Source organism: Pseudocercospora fijiensis (assembly GCF_000340215.1).
Source record: "Pseudocercospora fijiensis CIRAD86 unplaced genomic scaffold MYCFIscaffold_7, whole genome shotgun sequence".
NCBI classification, from domain to species: domain Eukaryota; kingdom Fungi; phylum Ascomycota; class Dothideomycetes; order Mycosphaerellales; family Mycosphaerellaceae; genus Pseudocercospora; species Pseudocercospora fijiensis.
In genome coordinates, this window is record NW_006921538.1 from 927942 (window position 1) to 947889 (window position 19948).

General features: G+C 42.6%; 1 protein-coding gene across 1 annotated transcript; it reads left to right on the plus strand.

Annotated features, from left to right (window-relative positions):
- Window positions 1–7432: 7432 nt before the first annotated feature.
- Window positions 7433–15706, plus strand: MYCFIDRAFT_177000 (uncharacterized protein; the record flags this gene model as incomplete). The annotated part of the gene is made up of 16 exons (XM_007930897.1): window positions 7433–7441; window positions 13819–13926; window positions 13966–14068; window positions 14104–14134; window positions 14161–14220; window positions 14244–14266; window positions 14303–14317; window positions 14341–14364; window positions 14421–14473; window positions 14501–15118; window positions 15143–15173; window positions 15214–15241; window positions 15272–15307; window positions 15333–15360; window positions 15411–15444; window positions 15471–15706. 16 exons carry the CDS (start codon window positions 7433–7435, stop codon window positions 15704–15706), a joined length of 1437 nt encoding a protein of 478 aa, XP_007929088.1.
- Between the last annotated feature and the right edge of the window lie 4242 nt (window positions 15707–19948).

Below are 19948 nucleotides of genomic sequence, written 5' to 3' on the forward strand. Positions count from 1 at the left end.
CGATACCGAGGGAGGAGCTATCCTAGTACTTAATATTGTCGAATAGTTCAGTAGGAAAGTGTATAAACTTCTTAAGGAGGAGGACTTCTAGGGAAATCGATAAGTTCTACCTAGATCTAGATAAAGACATTCTACTAAGCAGTTAGGGAATTGAACCGTAAACGAAAGGATGAAATTCATACCTAAGGAATGCAGTTTCTAAACTAAACTATAATACCTTATATATATATATATGTGCTTTTGATTAGTTAGTGCCCTTAGCTAATTGTCTATAGATTTGAGGTTATATAAGTACCTTTATACAACTACGTAGCCTAAGTAGGATTCGAAAATTCTATAAGTACTAAGGACTAAAAATGCCGGCTACGCTGCCGGCTACACTGCTAAGTCTTACAAAGGGCTTGCTTGAAGCTACGTATACATTCGTACACTTCTTAAAAACCGATAAATTATATAGTTCGAACTAGCTACTTATATAGTTGCTTAGCAAACCAACCTAAACCAAACTAGAGTTTCGGCTTAGCAAACCAAACCAAACCAACCCGAACTACTACGAGGTCTATATATATAGTTAGTAAGAATCTCGGTAGTATAGTTGCTATCTTTACGCTCTTTAGTAATAAAGGTAAGACTATCTATATTCTGTTAATTATTCGGCTTTAATTTGCTAACCTTAAGGATAGCTCTAGCTCCGGTATCTTTAGTAGTAGTCTTAAACTCGATATTAATCTTAATCTTGTCTTTAGTATTATTTATTAATTCTATAGCGTAGTCGAGAGCCTTATTGTAATCTTCCGCTATAGAAGAAATTAGTATAGGTTAAGCGGAAGTAGCCGTTAGGCAAGAGCGATAGTAAGAGAACCTTACCCTTCTTCTAACTCTGCTTAAACTAGTTACCTTTCGCGACCTTCGCGGCGGATACGATTAATATATAGTCGCCGACGTAGAGCTACTTCTTCCTATCTCTATTCAGACCCTTACAGCTAGCGGAATGACGTTGTGGTTTATTTATAAACCCCTTGCGAAGCAAGGGTCTAAGGATAAGTTGTATAAAAGCGGCCATTTCTGTACTATAGAAATACTAGGTTAGCATATAGCACGAAATACACAGATATTAAAATAGGAGGTTGTAGAGCAAGCAATTACGAATTCAAATGTCTAAAAATCTCATCTATGCGACGTATAGATGTTAAGAAACTGGCGATGCCGCAAGCTAGGTTAGATAGGTTAGCTACAGCTAGGTGTGTAGCTAGCCGCCCGCTTACTAAGCGTAAAACCCATTTTGCTAATATATTAATTAAACACATCGAGCTTGTAGAGACAATGCATCCGCTTTATTTATCGACTATTCGACCTTCTAGCGACGTAGGGTTGTTAAGAAACAAGCAGTTAGAGAAAGTACCTGTCCTAGCAGCCGCCTTAGGCTAAAATCCGCGCTAAGCCTTCACTAACTACATCGTATCGCACCGCGCTAACTATGCCGTATCGTACTACATTATAACTAATCTTTAAGAGGTCGGCCTCTATATAGAAGATATCGAGCTCGCTGCGCTTAATTGCAGCCGATAATATACTTGTTCTCGCCCTTGTTCTCGTCCTTGTTCTCGTCCTTCTTCTCGTCCTTCTTCTCGTCCTTGTTTCCGCTAGTTCCTTCGGTTCGATCGAGGGCGATAACTTCGATAGCCGGCAGGCCTAATCGGTTAGCATTTGTATAAGATCTATATAAAGCGGCACTCGTACTAGTTATTATCGTATATGCCGATACAAGAACAGACTTCTTAGATTTAGTAACGTTGGCTAGAATAGCGGCATTCTTAAATACTAGTTCGTAGAGGATGTCGACCTGTCCGATACGTAGAAGCACGTTATAGCCTATAGTGTCCTTTAATACACGCTAAAGGCCCTCGCTAGCGATAGTATACTTAATGTTATTCGAATATGCTTTAGCATCGACGACTAGGTCCTATAAGGCTATATACGTAAGCGGTGTCTTAACTAGCTGCTTTAGCTTGTCGGAAATACGCTCAAAGGAATCGTATACGACAAAGTCGCGCTTCTTATCGAATAGGTTAATATAGGAGATACGGTCCTTTATCGCAGTAATATCGAGTTCCTTATTAGAGGCTATATTTACTAAGCAGTCGAGGGTTAGATAAGAGCGAGGTCGATATAGGTCGATAGAGGTCGATGTTAGGTTTAAAGTTGAAGTTAAAGTTGAAGTTCTAGAACACGGTGTCTTTAAGAAGCGCTTAGGCACTTCTATATAGGGCTATACGTAAATTATGTGCGACGTAACGCGACTAACATACGTTACGTTCAAACGCAGTAGACACCCGCTCGTTAACATCTCCTATTCCTTCGGCTCTTAAATACTTCCGGTCTCGAATACTAAACACACTAGCACTTAATCTAGCATACCGCACACCGCATAATGCTACGTACTACTAAGGCGAGTCGGCGCAAGCAGGCAAAGCTAGCGTCTAGCACAATCCGCGGTCGCCTAGCTAGCAAGTATTATACACGTATCGGACAAGAGAAGCAGCGTTAGTATAAGAAGCATACGAAGACTCGATTGCTAGGTCGTATATCTATTAATCGTGCGCGGCCGAAATAGTCCGAAGATCGTAGCGTACTACTGCCGGATAACGATGCATCGCTATAGACCTAGAAGCAGTACTTCTTAGACCTATGCGACCGTATTGTCTAGGATACTCTAGACTAGCTGTTATTATAGCAGATCTAGCGCCTTGTCTTCGATGCTAGCGAGCGACTAGAGGCTCTACTATTCTAGCGCCTAATTATCTAGGCTAGCTTATGCCGTATTCTATAGATAATGCATCTATAAGCCGACAATCCTTAGCCGACGGAAATGCAGATTAACGTTGTTAAGAGCCTTGTCTTCGGACAAAGTAATACGCTAATAATCGCGAAGACTAGTGCTAGTAAGACGCTTCTATTCTAGGCGTTTACGATGTTGACTGGCTTAATAACCATCTAGGTCGTGCTACTTACTCGTATTAGCGATGAGTAGAAGGACGATATCGAGCGCGTAATAAGTCGTCTTAAGGGCGAGTCTAATCTTGTTAAAGTCTGCCTAATTGATGCCGATACTAAGAAGCTCGACCCGACGATGTTTAATAATATCCGCGCTAGCCGCTACTAGTATATTATCCTTAGTCCTAAGCAGGCCTCTATGCCTAACTTCCGCGATATACTACGCAAGGTCTCCGATATAATCGGATTGGTCGTTATTAATAAGGTCTACCTAGTTAAGAAGTAGAAGGACTTCCGCAAACAGTTCTCGGAGATCTACTAGTTACGCCGCCTATTGCGTACCGACACGGTATAGCTCGGTGCCTCTGTAACAGTTACTAAAGATACTATAGAATACGTCCTCGATCGAGCTAGGTTTCGTAATATCGGTAATAACGCATTTATAACACAAATCTTCCGTATAAGCATCGACTAAGTTAAGACTTAGTATATTATAGAGACTGTACCGGATGTTAAAGACTTCTCGCCCCTCTACTTTATCGTTAATAATGCTATTAACGCTAAGACCGGCGAGGCGTCTCCGCAGAATGTCTCTAAGACTAAGATCTTCGTAGATAGCTTAATAGAGGTCGACAACTTGTCTTATATAATCCGTTTATAGCTAGTCGACCTAACTAAGGACATAGCAGACCTAAAGAAGAAGTATACTTGGGACAGCGGCGGCTATAATGTATATAATATCGTCAACTTTTATATAAGCCGTATCGCTAAAGTAGATAAGGATAAGCGATACAACGCCTTCAAATAGCGCGACTCCGTCTGTCGCTTTATAATTGGAACTCTAGCAACTGCGATTAGTACTAATGTTCTAGATATTACTATATTAATCCTCTAGGGCTTTCTAATTACTAAGAACATCGACGATATAGTCTAGAAGATTGGTCGTACTAGGCGTACACTGCTATATAGTGCGCGAGCGAAGGCGATTATCTTCCTGCCGTAGTAGGTCGATAACACGAAGAAGGATATACCTCCTAGCTCTAACTACAAGTCGATAGTACCTCCGAAGGCTAATAGGGCTTACAACACTTCTGCTAACACCTCTGCTTCCGCTCCGAGTGCTAGCACTAGTACTAGCACCGACATCTATAAGAATGCTCTACTATATGTTCTAGTACGCCGTAGCGGTCTTAGTTAAAGCTAAGTGCCTAGAGAGATCGTACCCGGAGAGGCATACGAAGCAGACGAGTTTCCGGATAATATCGACCTCGACGCGGACGATAAGGAAGAGGCAGAGCAGATTGTAGCTGTAACTGAGTCTGCCGAGCCTGCCGAGCCTACTAGGTCCGCTAAGTCCGCTAAGTCCGCGAAAAAGAAGGGCAAGACGAAGGGGAATACCTAGACTAAGGATAAGATAGGTAAGCGCGATAGGATAGGCGATAATTAGAGACTGCTCTAGAACTAGCGATATTATAAGACCGATCCTCGATACTTCCGCTAGGTTCTACTATATATCTACGACGACAGCGAGAACGACTATCCGGTTCCTAATAATTAGCAGGTCCTTAGTACCGAGAATTGCTATAGTTACTGCAATCCTACCTTGCTAGAGTTTGTACAACTAAAGCGCTAGTGTCTAGAAGTCCCGAAACTACTAAAGGCACCTACTAGTAACACGCGTCTAGGAATAGCAGTGCTATATATTAAGGAGTAGTTTACTATTAAGGCTACTGCCCTCTTCGACGACCTAAGTAGCAATGTCTTCGGACGTATTCCTTATAACGTTCTCGTGCTAGTCTAGATAGTATAGGAGCTAAGCTAGGTATTTAAGGGCTCGAAGACACTAGACGATTTCAAGACCCTCGCAATTAGCGATATGCCTTAGCTATTTAAGGAGTGGCACCGTACTACTCCGCGCCGACAAGAAGAGATTAAGTACTCTAAGCTATAGAAGGAGATCTCTAAGAATATCGCGCCGAAAGTGTATAAGGAATAGGACTAGAAGGAGGCCGAGCGTAAGAAGAAGCAGGCGGCTACGAAAGCAGCGAACAAGACCGGTAGCGTGCAGACAGCTAGTCTATCTATTAATCTATCTATACAGTAACCTCTAAGTATACAGGATCGCCGCGCCGCTAAGAAGGCCTAATAGAAGACTAATGCTCGTGCCGCTCTATTATTGCGTATACAGGCAGCAAACCGAGCGCAATCCTAAGTATAAGGCGGAGCTAATAATAGAGAGCCTAGTCCTTCTAATAGCCGTAGCAGGGGTAGTGGAGATAGTAGAGGTAGTAGAGATATCGATATAACTAATGCGAACCCAAATAAGCGCGGTACGAGTTAAGTAGTAGATACTCTACGTACTCCTCGTATAGCTACTCGCGCTAGTACTGTACGCCGCATTGCACTATCTAACTAAACACTAACGCTACAGCTACGTCGTCGACTAGGACAAGAAGAAGAAGAAGAAGCCGAGGATAACTAGGATAATATCGACACTACTATAGCGGCTACAGAGGCGGAGGCCGCTCTAGCTTAGGCTAGTATAAGAACGATTTCTAGTCGTAGCCGCCTTCGTACACTAAGCTAGCGTATTAAAGAGGGTGCCTTCTCGTTTAGTACTCGCTCGTATAAGAGTAGTCTAGTACGTATACCGACGTAGAGGGGTAGAGGCAAAGGTAAAGGCAGAGCTAAGGACTAATAGTAGAATAAGCATTAGATGAGACTAGCTTTTGTATTCGGCACATTCGGTGTCTAGGAATATAGTAATCCAACCTATTGTATCTATTATTCGATAGTCGCTAGCATAGCTTCTAGTCGCTAGCATAGCTTCTAGTCGCTAGTATAGCTTCTAGTCGCTAGCATAGCTTCTAGTCGCTAGCATAGCTTCTAGTCGCTAGCCGGTCTAGCCTTAGGCATTGAACTAGCAGTCGGCGGCTATTGCCTTGAAAGTGAGTGCGGCGATATATAGCCGTTATTATTGCCTTGCTATTGTTATAATAGCGTATTGCTATTAGTAGAGGCAAACCTTACCTACGATACGCCGATATAGACCTCCGCTTTCTAGCTTAACTTCTTCTTCTTCTATATATATATATATACACACTAACACACTAACACCCCTAGCAACATACTAGCTGTCGGCTTCTTAGTAACAGTATCGATACCTCTTTATCGCATATAGGTAGCTCTATAGCGATTAACACTATTCCTTGCTAGTCCTACGGCTTGCTACCGATAGAACCGCTTATCTAATAGTTGAGGTTCCTCGATAGGTAGTTTGTTTAGTCCTTCTTTAGTCTCCGATAGGCTTTGTCGATGCAAGACGTTACGAAGGCGACTCTCCTAGCGAGTAGGTATACTATAGCTTTAGCGGGCGCCGACTACGTATTCAACCGAAAGAGTATAGTTGTTATTGGATTATCGCAGTCTTAGTGCAAACTATAGAGGTCTTAGATAGATTGGCGGAGGTAAAAACTCTTTAGTAAGGTATACCTATAATGCGGCCGACGGTCTAACTTAAGGTAGAAACTCTTTAGCGAGGTATACCTTAAGTAGCGGCTCGATAGCAACTCTCCTACTAAGTGGATAGGTTCGTAGCATTGCTATAGGCTTCCTACGTTTGGATTCTTTATAGGATAATAGCTCTCGAGAACGCATCTAGTTAAGTCGGCGTAACGCCTTCGTTAGGACTATTAGATATAATAACCTTAGTCGTTGCGTAAGGGCCTCTAGTGTACTATATACTTAAGCCCGAAGGCGCTTAGTCTTAGTCTTCACTACTATACGACTGTAGCGCTCGGCGCATTAAGACTGCTATACGACTACAGTACGCATCGACTCGAGCATCCCTAAACCGAAAGCGTATTAATACTATTATCCGACTATAGTACGCCTCCTCCTTTCTTAGTAAGCGCATTAATATTGCTATACGACTACAACGCGCTCGACAACTTATCTCCGGTGTCTCTAATACTAAGGGCGCGGTTATACTCTATTGTTGTCTAGGAACCAATAAGTATCGCTTTAGCGAATAAGCTATCGTCGTTTCGCTTAATAAGTCCCTTCCTATATACCTTATCCCTTCAAAAGGTTATACGTGCTATAGTTAGTGATAGAATGCGCTAATTGCTGCGCATACGCGTACTCGTTACGCGTACCCGCAGTATATAGGCTATATATAATTCTAGTGTGCTTCGGGGCATATACTTCTATAGCCGCTTAGTGCCGCTAGTTAAATAGATCCCTAGACGCAACTGCACTTATCCGTACTGTCTTGCATAGCAGCTAGTCCTTCTAATAGATCGTGACTATAGGATTTAAGCAAAGGAGGGCGTTAACGTAAGAGGGCTATCGTAGCTTCTCGAAGAGTGCTTTTACGAGCGCTCGATGTATATTATCGCCTCGCGTATCTATCCTTGCCGTACATATTATAGTGCCAATGGCTGCGGTGCAATAAGTATAGTGTTAGTATCGCTAGTGTCGCTAGTGTTAGTAGTGTTAGTAGTGTTAGTAGTATTAGTAGTATTAGTAACTTCTCGAGTTTCGGAGGCGGTTCTTAGTGCCTAAGGCGGCCGTCGTTATCGTGTTAGACACTTTTGTTAGCGCTATTTGCTAGAAATGCGCGCAATCGACGTATCTCGCTACATTAGTAATATGCTATTGTAAAAGTCGTAAAAGTTATAAAGCCGGTATTGTTAATACGCGGAAGGAAGCAGCTATAACGTTTAATCCCGCTAATTATGCGCTCTGCTATACTAAATCCGGGGTCTTAGCGGGACTCGGCATCCTTGTTACTTCCTCGAATTTACGCTTCTCGACTAGCTCTTATATACGATTTAACTATCGATACCTACGACTATCGATACCTACGACTATCGATATCTACGACTATCGGCACCTACGACTATCGGCCGTATAAGACAGACACTATACAGGCTCCGCTTCTTATCTACAAACCCTTACCGGCAAGCGCGTTAATAGCAAAGGCAATGTGTTCGATTACGAAGGCAACCCTACCTCGTATAATAACGAAGTTACTAGAAAATTAGATCTATAACTACGAATGCAACCCTATCGGCAGGCTTTGAGCCCGTTAACAGCGAGTATAAAGGCTCTGCTATAGTAATCGAGACGTACTAGTTAGTATTGCGATAAGGGAGAGGGTTAATAGATAAGGTTTTTAATAAGTAAGGAGAGCGTCCTACTTAAAAGCAAACCTGCTTAGCGAGCTTATAAGGATATAATAGAAGGGTAGTAAGGAACTAGTACAGCGGGTTAGGCTCTCGTAGCACTAGATCTATCTATCTACGATTCAACTTTCGCCGCTTAATCGCTATAACTGCTATTGCTAGTGCTATTAGAAGAGACACGATAGAGTCTATATATATAAGCCTAGAATCTAACGAGCCTTTAACCTCTTAACCCTAGCTTTCAATCTTACTACTAAAGAGCGCCGCTTATTAGAGCCTCGCTATCGCTATCGCTACCGGCTCCTCCGGTTAAGTCTAGTACATCAACGATATTAGCAACCTCTTTAATATATATCCCGTAGATGTCTTTATCTCCTTCTAGGTTAATAGCAGCGGCGGTACCTCCGCGGTCGCCTCTAGACTCGACGCGCTTAGCAGTATTAGCAGCATCGATCTCGTTAATGCCCTCGATAGCAGCATTATTAGCCGCACGTATTAGCTTTCTTAAGCGTCGCTAGTTAGTAGTGTTCTCCTTCTTAATAGTATTAGTTATTATCTTAAGGCCTTTCTCCTAGATATTATTAGAGATAGCAGTAGTATTTACGACCTTTCTACGCTTAACCCGATTTCCCCGAGGTCGCTGCGATTGTACCGGCTCTATTTGCTTTATAACAAGACCTTTAGCAACTATCTTATCCGCATATACGCAGACCTCTACTATAGTATTCTTCGCGGTATAGTAATTAGTACCCTTTACACTAATAGACTAGAAGGCTTTACGCATTTGGAAGGCTGCCTCGCGGTTAAGAGATACCTTCTCGATAGTCTTCTCGATATCGTAGGTTGAGTTACTAAAGTGCTTAATATCTAGAGACAAATCTATATTAAACAGCTCGACCTGCTCGTTAGACGCTATACCCTTGCTAGGCTTACTAGACATGTTTATAACACTAGTAGCTAAGATCGCATTCTGGAGAATGTTATTACAACTAGGACCGAGCATCTAGCGGAGGTAGACCATTTCCTCGCCGTAGTTACGCTACCTAGCGCCGAGGAATAGGGCGACAAGCTAGTCGACTATACGGCGCATTTAACTAAGATCTATTTTGCGAATAGCTATCTGTACGGTTATAGTGTTCTCGATTGTCTTTAGCATACGACACATTGTCGTAAATGCTAGATCGGTAGTGTCCTACTAGGCCTCCTTAGTGAATGCTATTGTATAGATCTTGTCGACGATTTTAAGGTACTTCGACGGGCGGAGTCGCTTTACCGCATCCTATAATAGCTAATTGCGAGTCTTACTGCCCTCCGATGCGACTACGACGGCGATAGCACTAGAATAATCAAGCAGGTTCTAGTCTAGCATCTCCTAAATAAACAAGCCAACTATACGCGACCGATAGCTCCGGAATGTTAGGCTCTTTATCTAGTAGAATTTAGGCTTGCTAGGATTTAGGTTAGATATATTAAAGTATATAGTATCTTCCTCGAGGTTATAGGTTAGCTACTCGCTATCCTTGTTTATATTCCAATAAGTACGCAACACCGTATAGCAGGAGTTTATTAAGATATAGAACTATACTAGAGATGCGAGGATCTAGTTACGCTTATCGAATGCCTACGATGCTTTAACACTCTCGCTCTAAGTACTTAAGATACGCTTAATCGTAAGCTAGTCGCTAACAACAATCTAAAGTCGCTTTGCAAAGTCGCGCATCTTACGGAGCTTTAGGAAGTTTAAGAAGATGTCCTTTATAACCTAATATATACTAGCAATAGACACCTCGTTATAGAACGATACCGGCAGAGAGCGAATCTTAGCCTCCTAGCCTAGCATCTCCTCGGCGATACGGATATTCGGCTAAGGAATACGGGCTTTCTTAGTACCGCCTTAAGGATAGGCGGCAAAGTCTATAGATAAACGAAGGGTGTTCTCGTAATTATTAAAGTTAAAGTCTGCGAAGATAGTATTCTCTAACTCGTCCTTAAACGCTAACCCGAGAGTCTAATCGATATAATATATCGATATCTACTTGCGATACGAATCTTCCTATATCGACTAAAGAACCTCTCGTATATCTAGCGGCCGATCGAGATGTAATATATCCTAGGTTAGGCCGGTCTCTAGGATTAGCGGATTCTCGGCAATATAAGAGGTAGTTATATTGATCTACTTAGTAGCATTACCGGTTATCTGCTCGTTCTTCTTCTATTAGCGGTTGAAGTTGTTATAGCATATATACGTACGGAGGTTCCTAGCTATCTTCCTAGAGTCCTTAATCTAAACCTATATAGTCTTCTATATAAGAATCTATAGGGTACGGCTAGAAGGGCAGAGGCCTATATTGTTCAAGACACTTAGTACCCGATACTTAACGCCGCTAGTAACTAAGAAGATTCTAAAGGATTTGGAAAAGCTAGAGGCCTTATATAGTGCTATCGAGCGCACTACTATCTACGTAATCACATTAATGCGCTTCTATATACGACCGGCCTTGTCTTTAATCTCTTTACTCTACTTAATGCGCTAGTTTAGCAATAGCTTACGTAGTATACGGTCCTAACTTAGACAGTTGTTCTTAATAATAGCCGATATCTCCTGCAAATCGATAGGCTAAAGACTCTTCTCGGGCTTATACTCCTTAAAGAACCTAACCTGCTTAGTAACTAGCCGCTTTAGCTCGGATCGCAACCGACGGGCACTATAGAAGCGCTCCTTAACTAATGGTCTATCTAACATCTTATTAATTCGCCGACGGTACGTACGAGTGCTAGTCTTACCGAGCTAGCGCCTAATAAGTTCCGGAGGAGGCATGCGGGCGTTCTTATAAGCGTTTATAATGTCGGTGTACTTCTAATCTAGCGTACGGCGTAGAGCACGACTAATAATCTAATTATCATTATTACTATCGAGCTGTTGTCTACGCCTAATACTAGTTTAACGCCCGGTACGACTACCTCCTCGACCGCCGCCTCTGCTACCTCGAGTGCTACCGGATCTACGAGTAGTAGCGGCGCTACGAGTTCTACGCTTAAAGTCTCCTATAAGTGCATCTTCGACGCCGCTATCGAACTCGTTAGATAGGTCGTAGTCGCTAGCATCGTCGGTATTTATCTCCGCCTCGATCTCGTCGTTACTAAAGTTCTATAAATAGTCGTCGATGTCTTCTTCTGCCTTATCCTCTATATACAAGTCGATTTCCTCTTCCTTAATATCGACTTCCTCTTCCTTATCCTTATCCTTATCGTCGACGCCCTCTTCTTCGTTACCGGCTTCCTAAGCACCTATATATAATACATTCCTAGCCTGCAATATAGCTGCTTCGATATCGAGCTCGCTAGTTAGAGGGGCCTAGCTAATATCGCTACTAGGATAAGCTATATACACAGTCTAGTTGGCCTGTAGTATGCTATTAATCTCGGCAAAGACATTGAGATATACGCGGTTGCGGGCAGAGTCGATTAGCACGATTGGATTATTAAAGTTGAAATCCTGCTATTACTGCTTTGTTAGATCGGAATGCGAAGGCTTATCGCTACCGCTAGCTACGAGAATACGCTCGAGCGTAAACAGATTAAGCGGCTTAGTCGCATTAAGTACTATATTAGCCTACTCGAGGATCTAGCGCTCGAGGCAGATGCCCTTCTCTTTCTCGGCCTTCTTAACAAAGCTCTCGAGTTCTACCTTCAGCCTAGTAACTTGCTTGTCTACTAGGCTTGCGAGTTGTCGCTCGACGGTACGCGAAGTCTTCTTAGTCTTCGAGCAATACTTATAATATATAAAAGCATACTTAGACTAAGACTAGACCTACTAGCTATAGCCTCGACTATATAGCTTACGCTTACGATTATAGGCGGCGCGGTCTAAATCGGCGTAGTAGGCGACTCGAGCTAGATCGAAGAGGGTATAGCGCTTCTTAGAATTACTATCGGAGGGCGATAATAGCTTAGATAGCGCCGCTATCTGTTCGATACTAGGGGTTTTTTTAGCGCTGGATTGGTGCTAGATTAATGCTGGATTAGTGCTAGATTAGTGCTAGATTAGTGCTAGATTAGTACTAAATTAGTGCTAAATTGAGTGTTAGCTTATAGATGTTTAGTATTAGGCGGATGCGATGCTCGACTAGCGCCCGGCGTTTTCGAATGTCGAGGATGCTTATAGAGGCGCGCTCTCGTATATTCTAGTATATTAGAGGTGTCGGAAGTGCCGCATAGGTATTGCGAAGGTCGCAAGTAGCAAGTTAGCTTCTAAATCTAGCCCGTAGGTGAAGCCCTCCGATACGGCCTTAGGACTTAACAACCCGTCGCTTTTACGACTAGCAAACACTTTAGGGTTATTGCGCGGGTAATTCTAAGGGGCCGCGTCTATTTCGCGTGTTGCAAACGACGTTGTTTGCCTTCGTATCGAATACATTTCGAGAGGGACTCTAAATTTCTAAGATAGTACAAAAATAACATTTTATGTTTTCTATTTATCGTTTCCGCTACTGCATATAATATTTTCTATATGCAATAAACCTGTAGACTTTAAGATACGCTGCGTTTCCCTCTCTTATATTGATTTTTAATGCGATATGTAGTTGCGGAGCTATATCCGATATTCAATCTTAGTCTTAGTAGTAATCTGACTAAGATAGTACAAGAATAACCGGATTCTAACACAATGTCCTTAGGCGCTTCGCTAACGCTCGCAACTAGTCCACTATACTATATCGAGAAGGCCGGGAACCGAAACGTAGGTTTTAAGATAAAGGAAGTTATATATAAAGGAAAATAGAAGGTAGGTAGAAGTTACGAGCTTATATACGGAGCGGCTAAGTGGAGGTAGACTTCTTCTACGCTTCTTCGTTAGCCTAATAGTACGTATCTTCGGCGTATTAAGTGCTAGCGCTAGTGCGGTTATAGTTCTCGAAAGCGAGCTTATTATTACTAGTAAGAAGGCGCTAGGTTTGCTTATACTATAGGTCCTTACGAGGGTTATAAGAGACCGTAGAAATATCCTCCTTATTTATCTACTAACTATTAACTAGGCGCCGCGCCTACGCTAGCACCGCATTAGCTAAGCGTATTAACTTACTAACCTTAACTTCGCTAGCTATAACTTCTTCTTCTTCCTCTTCTATAGTAGTAGTAGCATCGTTAACCTAGAAGTCCTTTTAAGCCGCTGCCTCGAAGGCCGGTATATTACTAAACTTCTCCTACTACGCCGTCTTCTTCTTTCCGCTAACCGCCTTCTTTCCGCTAACTACTTTCTTTTCGACCGCCTTCTTCTCGACCGCCTTCTTCTCGACCGCCTTCTTCTTAACTGCCTTCTTCTTATCCTTAGTAGGCGACTCGCGCTGCTTAACCGCTTCCTTATACGTAGGAAGGTCCTTCGAAGCCGCTTTCCGCGATCGAGACGCCCGCTCTATAGCCGAGTATTCGAGATATAGACGCTATAACTTAGTCGCTATCGACGTAGCGATAAGAATAGCAACTTCTAGAGGTAACAAGGCGTAACAACATATATTAAAGAGGCTAGTTAACAAGCGGTATGACAATAACTAGGTATAGAGAAGGCTAATCGACGCGTTCTATAAGGCTCAAAAAACCAAGGTCTTGGCATTCTCAACCTTCCGGCAAAACACAGTAGCAACTTCATCCCAGCACATCGACTTCTCCTATGCAAACCACTTCAATCACTTTGTCTTATGCCAACAGCCATCAAAGCAACCAAGACACATACCTGAGGCTCCAACACGTGAGCGTCTGAAAGGAGACAGCATCCAAGCATCTTCAGACTAAAGCCCCCATCCATTGCCGGCGAACACTTTACTATATTGCGACTTCCACTTTGACAACACCTTCGCATCCTCGTCCGCAAGCTCCTCAAATACTCCGGGGTTTGCCTATCCACTTCGCTTCGCTCGGATCATAGCGTTTCTCATGCAGAGAACTGTGCCAAGGATGTCGCAGCAACCTGCGCACGATCCAGTCAAACAACATCTCACTTCGAGCCTGCTATGCATCAGATCGCAGACAACATCCTGAGATTGTTGCCGCAATGAGTTGTTCCAGGATCACTCAGCGATCTAAGAGCTGTGCCTTTGTAGGGCTTCAGTGCAGCAACAAGTGAGACATCAGCCGTCCATGTCTTGCATAGGCTGGAACTGAGGGCATGGCTCATATTTCATGAAACGTGCGCTTGAAACATTACTATTGAGCTGTTCTATACCTTCAGAAATATAACTTGAGCACAAGCTGGAGGGAGAGCTGACTTTGGACACAGGACACACCCGGAAAGCACCGTCAAACAGCATTGAATCACAATAAAGTCAAAAAGTCAGCACTGGCTTGCCACCTATTCTACCCCTTGTTGTCAGCATTCCTCCACGATGTCCTTGCCCACCAAAGAAGAGCTCCTAGCTCAGCTCTTACCTGACCCGAAACCGGAATGTCCGGTCTGCCGGGACGAAATGGAAGAATCCACATCGACACCTTGCACCCACACTTTCCACTTGCACTGCCTCGCATCCTGGTTGGAGAAGTCAAATACATGCCCTCTCTGTCGGACTAAGCTGTACCGCGAGGCTCTCGAACCATACTACTTTCGCGACTCACAAGAGCCACTAACCATCAACGATATCAGTCCGCATCCACACGTCTGGGCGGCCAATTGGGCGGCCAATCGTAACATCGTCTTACGAAACCATCGCAACAATGTGTTGAATCACATCAACAAGTTCAGGGCGCTACAGCAAAGCACTTTCACTGGGCCCGAGAGAGCTTTCATTGGACTCGATCACGATATCTTGGACCGTCTAGTTGCTGCTTACTGCTGGTCGAGACCTAATTCCGTCAACAATCTCGGCAACGCTGATCGGTGCCTCACGCAATGGTGGCTGGTTTTCACGGCGTTCCTGGAAGTCATTGATCGGCTGCGAGGAATGTTGGTGACAACTGGCACTTTATCCGAGCTCCTGTCGAAGAAAGTTGAGTTTGCTTTGAGTGGAAGGTATCCGAACTATTGCGAGGCACTTGCACAAAGACCGAGCGCTACGACTTTTAAGGATGACGTCGAGATTTTTGTTGCTTTGTTTGTGAAGATGGCGCAGGATGCGTACGAGGAAAGGGTTGGTGCGGTGGGATTGGGAACGGGTCCGGGAGCGTTTACGACGACCTGATGAGAGCCGCAGTAAGATTTGGCGCGAATTCCTTAGCTAGGAAGGGCGAGTGCTCAATTAGTCCCAATTTGAGGGTAGGAATCGATCTTCATATGGTGTCAATCACACGCTACTTGTCCAGTCATCTTGCTTTCCATGCGCAGTCTTAGTAGCCACACATCATTCCAGGTGTGCTCGCTGGCATTGTGTGAAGAAATTCGATCGAGCGTAAACGTCTTCCCAGATGAGGGAAAGAGTGGCGCGTGCGAATGCTTTCTCAGCCTGTCCGCCTCCGCGTGGAGACACGTTTCTCCGCCGCCCGAGAGCATGACTCGCGCGCTCCCCACCATGAAGCCTCACCGATGCGAGCATGACTAATGTGCCGAACCTATCGAAGTACCTGTATTATATATACCTCATGCTACTGCAATTAGTATAGGTCTTAGGCCGACCGGGCCTCGACTCGACCTAATATGTGCCTAATACATCGTCCTCGGCCTATACTTCTCTAGCGGATAATTAATAGTACTACGGAAGGGCCTATAATTATCCTATATAGACCGGCGCTATATAGATATACTGCGGTTTTAAAATTCTTAGTTAAATGTCCGACAAGAACCTACGGATCTCTAGGATGCTATCGATAACCGTAGGCTTATAGTCTAGTCTATTCCGGATATATAGCTTACGTATATAAATACCGTATACCTAGAAGGCCTTCTCTATATTAACCTATACGAACTATCTCCTATTAGACCCTTGCTTAGAGCGCACGAGCTACTAGTTTATTTATAAACCCCTTGCGTAGCAAGGGTCTAATAGTAAAAGTACCGATCGGGCTAGATCTAAGATCCCTAATTTGCGATATTATATATAACGCGATATATATTAATATTTTGTAATAAGGACGTAGAGCAGGCGATCGGATTTTATTCTACCTAAAAATCATATTAATACGACGTTAGGTTATTATATTATAGTCTATAAGCCGAAGGCACTACCTAGCTAAAAGCCGGCTTTAGTAACAGACTTAGTCTTACTAAAAACACCTATTTTAAAACATCGCCTAATCGATATGCAAACACTTAGAGGCCCTAGCGCTGCTAATTTCATAATAATCCCCGTTTAGTATATATATATATACGATAATGTAGTATTATATTATATCTAGATAGCAGAGGTTACTCTAAGCTACGTACTAAGACTTAGCTTTATCGACTTTATATATATTTCTAGTCCGTGCGTCTTTATGTGTTTGCTACGGTTAGACGCGCCGCTCGCGGGCACTAGTCGCTACTATTATAATCTATTCCTTCGACGCCGTCGCTATTAATCTAGTCGTAACAATCTAGCATTTAATCTAGCATTTAATCTAGCATTTAATCTAGCATTTAATCTAGCATTTAATCTAGCATTTAATCTAGCATTTAATCTAGTATTTAATCTAGTATTTAATCTAGCGACAATGTCGGACGATAGCGATACTATTATAGCCGATATAGACGATAAGCCGCTACTAATAGAGCCTTCTAGCTTGCCTATGCTACTATAGCAATATAATACATTCGATACGAGCGAGCTCGGCTTAGCGCTACTATTAGACTAGCTTATAGATATAGCAGCAGAATATAGCCTCGTAGAATATAGCCTCGTAGAACATAGCCTCGTAGAATATAGCCTCGTAGAATATAGCCTCGTAGAATATAGCCTCGTAGAATATAGCCTTGTAGAATATAGCCCTTACTAGACGAGCGAGCTTTTAGCGTTGCTATTAGACTAGCTTAAAGATATAGTAGCAGAATACGGCCTTCCGATAGCGCTAGCTCTAGTTGTTCTAACCCGCTAAGAGCGCCGTATAGGTCTACGCGCTAACGTCGCGCTACCTATTATCGAGGAAGAAGAGGAGGAAATAAATAAAGATAATTACGAGACTAAGGATTAGGATAATAAGATAAGCGATAATAAGGTCGAAGCTAAAGCCGCTAGTACTAAAGGTAGCTAGTTCTTTCGACTAGAAGATAAAAGAGACTTCTTAGATAATAATAATAATGTCGAGCCTTAGATTGTCGGTACTACTCGCCCTAGCACCGCTCGGAAGCGCTAGTTTCTAGCTAGTTTAGCAGCTAAGAAGAAGAAGAAGCATAAGAGTCTAAAGACTCTACTATAGAAGTATACTAATATTATAGACCTACTAAACTACGAGTACCTTACTGCGCTAAAGCTACTCTTAATATAGGTAGGAGATCTAGGAACAAAGATATAGCGCCGTCGCATCGATAAGATTATCGATATCTTCTCCTTCGAGGGTCTCGTAAGTACTCGTAGGCTCCGTTCTAAGTTAAAGAGGCTCGTTAGCAAGAAATTCTTTAACTAGTACGATCCGGACTCTACTATCGACAGACAAGAGAAGCTAAGTAAGATAGACAAAGTTATTAAAGATATAGCGCTAACTTAGTATAGTGTCCTATAGGGTTTGCTTCCTAATAAGCGCTATACCGCTAAAGATGTCGCTAAGGAAGATTAACCTAGTATCCGAGAGGACCGAGACAAATTTAGCCGCTAGAAGAAGCGTATCGCTACGATTACGCAGATCGTTACTCGATCGATTTTATTAAAGAAGGCGTCCTAGTTTAGCAAGTCCTTTAGGCTGTTCCTATATACTAGTAGTGTTAAGCGACGAGTCGTCGATGTCCTTAGTACGATAGGTCTTTGTCCTGCCTATCGTATACTATAGCGGCTAGCGAGGAAGACTGCTCGTACTAACTAAGAACAGGTAGTTAAGATGTTTATTAAGGGTAGATATATAATCGTATACGACAACTTCTATATCTAGGAGAACCGGAAGGCTATCTAGACGACTAGTAGCAATACTAAGCAGCGCAATATAACGACCTCGTATATTGCTAGGCATTAAGCCGTCTAGAAGGGTCTAAAGAAGCATATACTAAAGCTAAAGAAGAAGATAAACCCTCGGATTATCCTACGTAAGATCTGCGCTAATAAGTATAAGAAGGCGACCTCTTTATACTATATCGACTAGGCTATAGGATTCCTTGCTAGCGATAAGCTATAGCATCTGTTTAAGGAACACGATAGCTTTAAGGGCCCTAATATAGACGATCGTATTCGCGGCAGTAGTCTAACTAAGCGGTTCCTATAGCGTACGATCTAGATTAAAGACAAGAAGGATAGCAAGACTCTTATAATTTTACTACTAGTATCCGATTATAACGAAGCCTCGATTAAAGATACGTACTAGGTATATAACGATATCTTCTAGAAGTTCTTAAAGCTCGATCTAGATAATAAGGCGTTCTAGGACTAGCTTATTATCGTTATCGGAGACTAAATAACCGTCGATCGTATCCGTAGTATTAAGCTCGGCAGCGTCGAGAGTACGCGCGTATATAATAGGAAGGACTTTATCGTCGGTATACTAGCCTTCTTCTATATCGAGATAAATACGTGCTATACTCTTCTACGAACCTATTATAATACTAACAAGGCAGGCAAGCACCTAGCCTATACCTTTAAGGACATCGCTAAGTATTATACTATCCGCCGCTTTAGTAGTACTAAGGCGGAGTACTACATCGTTCGACAGGTAGTATTCGCAGCATATCGTACGTATATTAGTGCCTAATTTCTTTAAGAGGCAGAGGAACAGCTCGGATTCAATTTCGGTGCTCCTTAGTTTATAAGTATAAACTATATCGAGGTAGTAAAGGCTCTAATTAAATACTATCTTACGCCTCGGTAGTATATTAATATCGTAGAGGCTATTTACGACAAGCTCTTTACATAGGCTGCTTAGATTGGATTAAATAAGGATAGTAAGATAGACGACCCGTTATATACTACTATAGCTCGACTATTATAGGAGATCGAGAAGTTAGAACTTCTTAACCGTATATATTGCGATCCGCAAAATAGACCTTAGATATCTTCGCCGCATAGTAGAACATCTTATTCTAAACTTCTTTAGTGCTCGGTAGCTGAATTATAGGCGGGAGATAGTAAATCTTTCGTAGATGCTAAATATATCTAATCCTATCCTATAGGAGGCTATCCTAGACTTAGCTATCGTTAATCTCGGAAATAGCAAGGGCGTTGCTACTAATAAAATGCTTAAGCTGTATAACAAGGATTACAAGCTCGATATTTAGGCCCGTAGTAACTCGACCTACGACGTATCTACTATAATAGAACTAATCTCGTAGAACTAGGAGGCATCGTAGGCCGTACGTAGTATATTAGAGAGCATCGGACTAAAGGGTACTAGATACTATATCGAGAAGGATACTACTAAGCAGGTATAGGCTAGAGTAATTAAGAAGTACTAAGAGGGCAGTATAATACCGGATAAGTACGATCCGGACGCTAATTTTATAGATCTAATCGAAGTACTAAAGCTAGATCTACGCCCTATCTCTAATAATATTTAGTAGATTAGGGCAGGGCTAATCCCTAGTATATACGAGTAGCTTAACAATATTAACTAGCGTCTATTAAATAGCGTAACCCGTAGCGCTCCTAATATAGCTACTAATAGTATAGACAATATCGACGGCGTAGATACGAGAGAGCGCGTTAGTAGTAGTACTTAGCGGGGCCCTATAT